The following is an 11,149-nucleotide window of genomic DNA, read 5'->3' on the forward strand; positions in this document are numbered from 1 at the left end:
TCCTGGCAAGAACCATGTGAGTTAGCATGGAACCAATCTTTCCTTGGTTAAGACGTGGAGGCTGCAGTTGTAGCACCGTGATTGCAGCCTAATTAAAGACTCAAGTAAGCCATGCCCGGATTCTCCTGACCCACAGAAACTTTGAGATTTATTTTGTTACCTTATTGTTATTTTGGATTTTCCCTTATGTATACCCAAACTGACTCTAACTTATAGAGGGCTTAGGACTCTCTTAGTCATTCAAATCTTCATTTATTACCATCCTAGCATGCCCCTCTTCTAAACACTGTTCTCTCACGTGGGAGTACACTTCAGTGTTTAATGTTCATTCTCTTTAAGTGTTCCACACCTCCTCACAATCCTTGCAGTCCTCATTCCCTTTATACTGATCTCTGATAGCCCCCCAAAACTATGCTTTTAATGGACTTTTCATTCCAGGTGACCACTGGCAATAAATTGATGAACTGGTTTTGTTGTTGTTGTTTTTTAAAATATATTTTTATTGATTTCAAAGAGGAAGGGAGAGGTAAAGGGAGATAGAAACATCAATGATGACAGAGAATCACTGACTGGCTGTTTCTTGCATGGCCCCTACTGGGGATTGAGCCTGCAACCCAGGCATGTGCCCCGACCGGGAATCGAACTGTGACCTCCTGGTTCATAGGTCGACACTCAGCCACTGAGCCACACTGGCCAGGCTGATGATTGGGTTGTTTTGTTTTATTTTTTTCTTACCACTGAATGCCTCTCCATCTCTGGATTTTCATTGCCTTTTATCCCAATCAGGTCCCACAACTATTCCCAGAATCCAACCAATTCTCTGAGAGTCTGATGTGCCCAGTCAGTCTAGTACCAATTTCTTTTTTTTTTTTTAATATATTTTATTGATTTTTTACAGAGAGGAAGGGAGACGGATAGAGAGTTAGAAACATCTATGAGAGAGAAACATCAATCAGCTGCCTCCTGCACATCCCCTACTGGGTTGTGCCCACAACCAAGGTACATGCCCTTGACCGGAATCGAACCTGGGACCCTTGAGTCCGCAGGCCGACGCTCTAGCCACTGAGCCAAACCGGTTAGGGCTAGTACCAATTTCTATATCAGAGTCATTAGGTATAAGAAACAGAAACCAATTCCATCTTATTTAAGCAAAAAATAATTTTATTCATAAAATATATTAGATATCTTGGAGAATTATTGGAATGACTGGGGGACCAGATACAGAGCCACAGAACTAGAAACAATGCCCTAAATTAAGCTGCATTGTTGTCTCTACAAGGGACACCTATCCCTTGCACAACTGACATGGTTGGCACTCAACCCACGATGCTGCCTTGATCAAACTCTATAGGGGCCCTGCTACAACTAGAACTGATATTGCTGCAACCTCATTGACCTGGGGATAATTCTTGTGGTTCCTGAGTCCTCACTGCCTTAGTTAGATTCCCTTAGTTTAGACTGCGTTGAGTGTACATGATTGGCTGACACTAGGTCAAGTGTCTGAATTTTGGTTGTGAGGGAAATTCAGAAAGTGAATTTCTGGAATCTAACAGGTGGGGAATTCCCCTAACTTAGAAAGTGGTTTCAGATGCCAGATGCCATAAAAGAATAATAAATGTCAACTCTTTTCTGCTGTCAGGCCAGGGTACTAAGAAAGACTAGAAGAATCACACTTCCCTAATTCCTCTAGATCTTCCCAAATTTCATTTCACCTGTCAGACATTCACTATTTCCTAATCAATGGATTCACTCTAGGATGTGGCAGAGAACATGGCTATAGCCAATCTGCAAAGCACATGATTATCCTCCTGTTGCAACCTCAGATTGCTGGCCATAGTCAGAGGTTTCCTTACCAGAGTTACATCTGCTCCTCATCTGCTTGTGCCCCCCTTGAAGCACTTGCCTGAGTATACTCCAATATTTGCCATTTTCCTATTTAATCCCCTGAAGTTGCAACCACAGGGCAAGGGGGAAAGTTGAGGTCGAGTTCTAAGAGACAATATGCAGTAGAATTCCCAGCTACTTCATTATCACCTAATGAAGATATTTCGTTTCCAGGCTCAATGGAGAGATTTTCACTGCATCCCTATCAACAGGGCCAGATCCATATTTTAGGGTCTGTCATTTGCATTGCTACATACCTTAAATCAAATTTTTAGTTAGATCTTTTTGTTTGGAAGGATAGAAATCCAACTTGAAGTAGATTAAACATAAAGAAGAATGGCAGGGACATGACCACACCTTTCTCCTCCCCCTTCTCTTCTTCATTCCCCACAGGCAGCATGCATCTCCTAGACTCTAAGAGACCCCATAAGGATTGGAACCAGGGAGGACAGCAATGGGCAGTGGCAGTTCATCCTCAAAAACTTGAATAAGCTTGTCAATGTATGGCATGGTTGGTAGGATCAAACCTCTCCCCCTGCCCCGCCCTTTGTTTTGTAAAGGAGTCAACTCACTTCACCCCCAATGTGCCATTCTCTTGCGAAGACAACAAAAACATTCTGGACAGAACCTCCCTATAGATAAGTGCTCATGTGCCCAGATTGGGAGATCCTTAGAGAAAGCATGCAGGACTAATTTATCCTCATGTATCTAGTGCCCCGTGAAGTTCCATCATAGATCAGATATTCAAAAAATATTTGTAGAACTCAATAAAGATCTTTCCTCATTTTTCAGGGATCCAAATGAATACGTTTAGCCCCAGAAAGGCCTAAAACTAGAAGCTCAAAATAAAAATAGAAATTAGCCTGACTGGATGGTTCAGTTGGTTGCAGTGTCCCTTACACCAAAAGGTTGCCAGTTTGATCCCGGTTAGGTCACATACCTAGGTTGTGGTTCGGTCCCCAGATCCGCAAGTAAGGGAGACAACCAATCAATGTTTCATCTCTCTCTCTCTCTCTCTCTCTCTCTCTCTCTCTCTCTCTCTCTCTCTTTCTCTCTCTCCCTCCCTCTCTCTCTCTCTCATTCTCTCTAAATATATCCTCAGGTGAGGATTTAAAAAAAAAAAAGGAAAGGAGCTGCCCTAACCAGTTTGGCTCAGTGGATAGGGCATCGGCCTGCAGATTGAAGGGTCCCAGGTTCGATTCCGGCCAAGGGCATGTACCTTGGTTGCGGGCACATCCCCAGTAGGAGGTGTGCAAGAGGCAGCTGATCGATGTTTCTAACTCTCTATCCCTCTTCCTTCCTCTCTGTAACAAATCAATAAAATATATTTTTTTAAAAAAAGGAAAGGAAATTACTTGATGACTGGGTAGCCATATTAGTGGGAAGAAAAGAAAGGTCAACAGTTGTTGTTCCCATAACAGAGAGACTTTAGGATCTGATAGACAGGTTGGGAGAATATATAGTTAATTTGCTTGCCTCCAACCCTCCCTGCACCAGAAAGTCCTAGGAGGAGAGAATAGGGATTTGAGAATAGGGGCAGGGGAAGGGTGTATTCTGTTTATGAAGTTGGTAGATAAATAGGGTTGGCTGTTCTGGGATCTTTAAGCAGAACCAGACAATGCTAATGTTTCACTGATAAATAAGCTCCATCCCTTATTAGAAGTTAGACATGGATGTCTGATCAAGCTTGGCTTCCAATCATAGTTGTACAATGATGACACTGAAGACATGGCTTCAGAGCGTGAGAAGATGCACTTCAGGGAGGAGCCACTACTCCATGCTCTCCCCTCATAGGAGAGGACTGACTAGGAGTACATTGGGTTAATAAATCAGCATGGTGGCCACGCCCTGGGGCCAGGAGATCCTTGCTCAGAGTTCTGAGGGGAGGCTAACTTCAGTGGCTGCTCTTAGAAGTGGGAATAAGGTGGTGGTCTCAGGCTACCATTCTCCAAAAGACTGCAGGCAGAAAAAGTTCTCCAGAGCATGGGTCCTTCCTCATTCATTCTCATGATGCTCCCACTATCCAGGCTCACAGAATAAGTATCAAAGTTGGGATAAGAGCAGACGAAAAAGGAACCTCCCCACGTTCCTTTTTGCATTGCTGCTCTCTCTGTGGGAGTAGGGGATGTCTTTCTACCCTGACACACTCCCACTGTTTTTATTTCCACACTTCCTACAGGACCCCTCTCTGGGCCTCAATCTCTTCATCTGCACAAATTAATTAAAGGGCCAGGCTGGGTAACTCTGCAGGACCTAATATCTTCTGAAATCTTCAGGGAAGAGGTGATGCTGCCATCCACACAAAGATAGGGTTCTGTGTCCAGATTACATATCTAGGTACCAGGTGTAACAGAGGAGAGGAGCCCGACCACAGTGTGGTCTGGGTCTAGCCACACAGGGCCCAGTCACTGGTGGCAGGAAAAGGGGTTGTGATGGTGATAGTAGCTAATTTATCTATATGTTTACTATGTGCCAGGCACTATTTAGAGTGAGGGCTTGGACTTTATCCTGAGGGCGATGGAGAGCCATGGGAAGTCTAAAGAGAGAGGTGGCACCATCTGATTTCCCAATTCTGAGAACCCTTGGGCTTCCTGTGGAGCAGTGGTTCCCAAGGTGGGACACATGCCCCTCAGGGGGGCAATTTGATTTTTAAGAGGGGCAATTTGAGAATGAGTTATTACTAATGAATTTTTTGCATTTCTTATGGTTCTTGGGGCCTCATATACAGTATATAAATATATATTGTGACATATTTATGTATTTCAGTTCTCTATTATATGTTTTGAAACTTTATTTGCTATTTTTTCATATCACTTCATATTATTCTTATTTTTTAACAATTTCTTTCTCAGTACTTGAACTGTCCTTTCATTCTTTTATTTTTCTCTTTCATGGATGCCATGTTCTTTGAAAGCATGTTTAGATTAAGTTAATGGCCTTTTAGGCTTCCTCCACGTGCATAGGAGTTCATTTTTGAATAAGAATTATATGTCATGGGGAAGGAGGGCATCAGGATTTTAGAGATGCTTCGGTGGGGCATGGCCAAAAAGAGGTTGGAAACCACTGCTGTAGAGGATGTGTCAGGGAGAGAGGTGAACTCACACATCAGTGCAGAGAATTTTTAAAGCAGTTTTACTGTCAGTTTTAGAAGTTTATACCTAAAAAATAGTGAAAACACTTCAAAGAACCCCCCTGGCATGGAGATGTCCTTGTGTGAAGCAAAGAATGGGTGGCCAGAGAAGTGGGTGATCTGAGGGTGCACATGCTGCCCACTGAGCTAGTAAACTGGGGCAGAGGTGTATTCTGGGAGCCCTTTCCTTATCCCCAAGGACTCTGGTAAAAAGGGTGCCTCCTCCCCTGGCTGCTTGCTGGGTCTCCACTCCCCCATCTGCAAGACCTGCCAAGATTTGGGTAGAGAAGGCTGGGGGCTGAGTGGGGCAGCTGTCCATCTACATAAGGTGAGCTGCTGGGGCAGAAGAGTTCTCTATTCTATTCCCCTGGAAAGGTTTCTGTGTCCCACCGTCCCACAGTGGTGGCTGAGTCTGCCGAGGGCCAGGGTATCTGTGGCCAGGTCCAGAGTAAGTCTAGGTGGTTTTCCTGGAGGAGAAAAGATTCTCTGGAGAAGGGAGGTGAGAGGTTAAGGGAGAGAAAAGGTGCCACTGGTTACTCCCTGTCCTGACATTCATCATACACTTTGTAATGGAGGTGCAGGGAACCAGAGGGTCACAGCCAATGGCAGTGGAAAGGAGGACTGAGATTGAGATGGGAGAACTGGAAGGGGAGAGGCCAATCTGGCCATGAAGGTTCAGGACAAGGTCGTGGGGCCTTCAGGACAAGTCAGGAGGACAGAGGGACCTCGGTACCTGCGACCCTCCCCCTGAGCTGCAGATGGTTTGGTGGTCAGTCTTTGCAGGTAGGGAGGGGAGAGCCTGGTGAGGGGCCTGGGGCTGGACCGGCTGTTTCCTTGACACTAAGAGTATGGGGTAGGGATGTGGCAGCTGGGAAGGATGAGAGTGGGAGGCTCTACGCTGCCCAGGTTAAACCCGTCTTACAGGGGGACAGAGGGTCCAGCGGGGCATTGGAGGGTCTGGCTGGGGCAGAGATGGTGGCGGCTGTGGGGGACTGTCTCAATCACTTGAGGAGCAGGGAAGGGGCCGGGGGTTCCGCAGGATTTGGAGCGGGCGGCGCCTGCACCACAATCCTTACTCTGGGCACTACAGCTCGTGGGTCTCAGCTCGCCCAAGGCTCTTTCTCTCCGCCTCTCCGCCTCGGTTCCTCCTCTGTGTTGATCCCTGGCCTTGTCTTTCTGAAACCGTCCCTCCGTTTGTGTCTGTCTTACTGTGACTGCCCTGTTTTGTTTCATCTCTGTCCTGATCTCCATCACAATCCCTGTCTCATTCCTCTGCCTTCTGTCTCCATGCCGCCTGCCTTCCTCTCTCTGTCCCCCTCTCTGTCTCTGCCTGGTCCCCATCCCCATCCCTGCTCTTCTCAAGTCCATGTTTCACCTTTGTCTCCATCGCTGTCCCAGTCTTCCTCTTGCCCCCGTCTCCAACCTTCCTCTCTCGTCCATGTCTCATCCTCGTCTCCATCTGTGTACCTGTATCTGTCTTGTCCCTTTCTCTCCGTGTTTGTCTCTGTCTCCTCTCCTCATCCACGTCCCCGTCCCCGTCCCAGGCTCCGTCTCTTCCTCGGGCCTGTCTCCCTCCCCCTTCCAGGGCTGCCTCTTTGGTCCCCGCCGGGAAGGAACTCGCGGGGGGCGGGGCCGAGGGGCTGGATCGGAATAACTCGGTTATCTGGACGAATTGAATTAACTTCACACGAGCGCTGCCGGGCCCGTCTCCCCTCCCTTCTGCGGGGCCGCAGGTGGAGAAGCCGGGGAAAGGGGTCGAGACCTTCTGGACTGGCACGATGCGTACAGACCAAAGGTCTGGGCTGGACTGGGGCGGGATGGGGACTCTAGTGAGGGGGCCTCGCGCAGCCCCGCCCTGAACCTCCGGAGCCATCAGAAGGCAGCGGGTACCTTTTGGGGTGGAGGTGGGGTCGGGGGCAGCTGGGGCGGGGTCTGGGCCGTCTAGGCCCCGCCCCGAGGAGCTCGCTCCGCCCCCTCGGCGGGGTCCTGCGCGTTAAAAGGCACGCGGGCCGAGCAGGGCTGCACTTGCGCTGCACCCGGGTGGAGCGCGGCCGCGACGGGGCGGGCGGGCTCGCGGGCGTTCAGAGCCGGACTCGGGTCCTCGGCGCCTAACACTCGAACTCCCATCCCGACCTGCACCCGGCCCGGGACCCCGACCCCAACTTGGCCCGGCCCGGCCCCCGTCCTCGCCCCCCGGGCCGATGGACTACTCCTACCTCAATTCGTACGACTCATGCGTGGCGGCCATGGAGGCGTCCGCCTACGGCGACTTCGGCGCCTGCAGCCAGCCCGGAGGCTTCCAATACAGCCCACTCCGGCCCGCCTTCCCCGCGGCCGGGCCGCCCTGCCCCGCGCTCGGCTCCTCCAACTGCGCGCTTGGCGCCCTACGCGACCACCAGCCCGCGCCCTACTCGGCAGGTGAGCCCAGCCCCAGCCCAATCCTCGCTCCAAATGCTGCGGACCCCCCAGCCCCTTCCCTGCTCCTCAAGTGATTGAGACAGTCCCCCACAGCCGCCACCATCTCTGCCCCAGCCAGACCCTCCAATGCCCCGCTGGACCCTCAGTCCCCCTGTAAGACGGGGTTAACCTGGGCAGCGTTGAGCCTCCCACTCTCATCCTTCCCAGTTGCCACATCCCTATCCCACACTCTTAGTGTCAAGGAAACAGCCGGTCCAGCCCCAGGCCCCTCACCAGGCCTTCCCCTCCCTACCTGCAAAGACTGACCACCAAACCTCTCAATCCCTTGTATTCTTGGAAGATGCTCCCGGCTCAGTTTAACAGACCCCCACCTTATCACCACCCCACTTCATGCCCGACCCCCAGCAAGGACCCTTCCAGCAACGGAGCTGCCCGGATGAAAACCTTCCTAGAGCCCAGAGCCATCAGGCCCCTCCTGCCTGGTTTTGGACCCATCCTGCCTGTACCCGAACCCTCTTCCACCACTGAAACACATTCCATGCGCTGAAGAAAAGGGTGCCCAGGTCATTAAGCCACTTTCATGTCCTTATTCCCCCTGGAGACTCTCCCAACTAGAGTCCTGCAGAACCCAGAAGCTGCCCCTTGATCCAATTCCCCATCTGAACCTCCAGTCTCATGGAGCCTCTCAGCCATCCTAGCCCTCCAATTACAGTCCAAGCTGCCCCACCCAATCTCCTTATCTCCTTCCTTCCTGGGAAGACTCCTAGGACCCAACTAGAAGATTGGGGCCTAGGGGTGGGGGTGGAGAGGGATGGTGAGATAGAGACCTGGATTTAGAGAAATGAGATCCAGAGAGAAGGAGTCAGAAACTGGAACAGGGATGGGGAGATTGGGTGCTCTGGGCCTGATGCAGATGGGGACTGGGAAATGGAGAAAGGAAATGGGGAGATGGGCCCCAGAAAGATGGAGTTCTGAGCTGGGGGAGATAGGGACCAGTACAAAGAGGTGTGAGCCAGATGGAAGATTGGGGACCCTAGGAGAAATAGGGACCCAGGGTTGGGGAGATGGAGATAAGAACCAGGTGGTGGAGACAGAAGTATGGGAGATGGGGACGAAGGAAGATGCAAACAGATGAGGAAGAGGGGGATAGGATGGGGTGTTAGAGACAGGGATTCAGGGAGAGAGAACTAGGGTGATAGGACAACGATGAAGGATATTGGGGGCCCCTGGAAAATATGGAGACCTAAGTGGGAGTTGGAGAGAGGGATGGGGAGACGGTGTCAGAACACTGCCTATGGGACAGTGGGGACTGGGATGGGGTAGATGGGAGACCAAAATGGGAAGAGAGTGAGGGGGGAGGGTGGGACCGGCACTGAGGGAGTTGGGACACAGAGTGGGGTGCCCCTGAGGACTAAGAAGGGCAAAGAGAAGATGGAGAAACCTAGGTGGGGAGAAACAAGAACACTTCCCAAAGGGCACCAAGAGAATGGTCCCGAAGAGGAAAGTTAGGGGGAGGTTTGGCTGGAGAGGAGGAAGAGAAAGGGGCGCCTGGAAGATGTGAGATGCAGCTGAGGAAATGAGGCCTGGGAAGGAGGGAGATGGCGGGTAGGGGGCCAGATCCGGCACTGCGGGGGCTGTGGCAGGATTGGAAGTAGACCCAAGCAGGGGAGTCTCCGCCGCTCTGCCGAGGTCCAGGACTAGTTCCTGGGGAGATTCTCGGTGCTGATGAGACCCGAAAGCCAGCCAAGGCTCGGGTGGGCAGAGCGGGACCTGACGCCGGGCGGCAGAATGGCTGAGGGAGAGACACGCTGATGGGAGGGTCGGAGCGAGTGGTGGACTGGCGGGAGGTGGCGGGAACAGGGCGAAGGCCGATTACAGGTAAACGGCTTTGACGGGAGCGGCGGATTCTGGTTCCCTCGCTGCTGCTTTTGGGTCTCACTGCGCCATGTCCGCTGTGACCCCTGCCGGCTCCAGCGAGCCGTAGAGAAGACGCTCGATCCGAGGCCGAGAGGACGAAGCCGAGGGGCCAGGCCAGGGGCGGGGGACGGTGAGCGATCCCCTCAGGGGCAGGACACTGCCGGCTGAGCGCGGCCCCTCACTCTCCATCCCGGTTGCTCCCCCTCCGCGCACACCCGCAGTGCCCTACAAGTTCTTCCCGGAGCCGTCGGGCCTGCACGAGAAGCGTAAGCAGCGGCGCATACGTACCACGTTCACGAGCGCGCAGCTCAAGGAGCTGGAGCGTGTCTTCGCGGAAACCCACTACCCGGACATTTACACGCGGGAGGAACTGGCGCTCAAGATTGACCTCACCGAGGCTCGCGTGCAGGTGCGTGTTTGCGCGCGTGTGTACGGGAGTGTGTGCTTGGAGAGGACCGGAGGTTATCGCCCGACACCTGTGGGGCCGCGGGACAGAGGGGCCTCGCTGGGCGAGGGGTAGGTGTAGCATGCAGGCGGAGGGCCAGGGCCCAGGTGCAGGTGCGGGTAACTGGGCAGGAGAGGACGGGCAGCCCGGAGAGGCGTTGGGACCGGGACCTGGCAGACCTGAGGCCCTCGGGAGAACTGAGCTGGTCAGACCCACGATTTCCCTTCAGTCCCCCTGGTAGGGCCGGGCATGCAGAGCGGTGCTTGGGGAGCGAGGACGGAGGCTGAGTGGGTAGAGGGGATGCCCCAGGCGGCCTCAGGGCCCAGCATGGTGGAAGGGGGCGAGGGGAGCCGATCAGCGCCAGGTCCCCTCCCCAGCTCTGCAGCTGCGAAACTCCCGAGCCTGGAAGCCCGGGCGGGCGCAGAGCCGGGTCAGGGCGGACTCTGATGTCTATGTTACAATCCGAGTACAGATGTCCAGCTGGTCCGCCTTAACTGGAGACAAAAGGTTTCTCCTAGAGTCCTAAGCCGCTCTCGGCCGCCCTGGGACACTCTAGGCGGGTACTCGGAGTGTCCTGCAGGAGGGAATTGGGGGTCAGGGCCTTTGGGAGCTGAGGAGAGGAAGGCGGAGTTCCCCCCAGCGGGGTCCGCGGGGGAGTGGGGGAGCAGACCCTAAGGACCTGGAGAAAGGGGCAAATCGACGAGGAGGCCGAGCTGAGCGGTGGAGGGCGGAGGGGCCTCGCTGGGAAGCCAGCTGACCATCCCGACCCGGCCCCTTCCGGACGGAAGTCTCACTCGCGCCTCGCGGCCCCGGGCTGACCGGCCCCTGTGCCCGCAGGTCTGGTTCCAGAACCGCCGGGCCAAGTTCCGAAAACAGGAGCGCGCGGCCAGCGCCAAGGGTGCGGCAGGCACGGCGGGCGCCAAAAAGGGCGAGGCGCGCTGCTCGTCCGAGGACGACGACTCCAAGGAGTCCACGTGCAGCCCCACGCCAGACAGCACCGCGTCGCTGCCGCCGCCCCCCGCGCCCGGCCTGGCCAGCCCGCGCCTGAGCCCCAGCCCGCTGCCGGCCGCCCTGGGCTCCGGGCCTGGGCCCGGCCCGGGGCCACAACCGCTCAAGGGCCCCTTGTGGGCCGGCGTGGCGGGCGGTGGGGGCGGCGGGCCCGGCGCGGGAGCCGCGGAGCTGCTGAAGGCCTGGCAGCCAGCAGAGCCGGGGCCCGGGCCCTTCTCCGGGGTTCTGTCCTCCTTTCACCGGAAGCCCGGCCCCACCCTGAAGACCAATCTCTTCTAGCCGCTGGACTCTGGAGGCTCCGGGCCTGGCCCCAGAGACGCCCCAGCCCCTCCAAGACCCGACAGAGC

General features: G+C 54.1%; 1 protein-coding gene across 1 annotated transcript; it reads left to right on the forward strand.

Annotated features, from left to right (window-relative positions):
• The first annotated feature begins 7,044 nt into the window (after positions 1-7,044).
• PHOX2A (paired like homeobox 2A) lies at positions 7,045-11,114 on the forward strand. Its single transcript, XM_080687755.1, has 3 exons — positions 7,045-7,432; positions 9,571-9,758; positions 10,632-11,114. The coding sequence occupies exons 1-3, from the start codon at positions 7,216-7,218 to the stop codon at positions 11,079-11,081; spliced, it is 855 nt and encodes a 284-aa protein (XP_080543881.1). The 5' UTR covers positions 7,045-7,215; the 3' UTR covers positions 11,082-11,114.
• The last annotated feature ends 35 nt before the right edge of the window (positions 11,115-11,149 follow it).

Source organism: Plecotus auritus (assembly GCF_963455305.1).
Source record: "Plecotus auritus genome assembly, chromosome: 9".
Lineage (NCBI taxonomy): Eukaryota > Metazoa > Chordata > Mammalia > Chiroptera > Vespertilionidae > Plecotus > Plecotus auritus.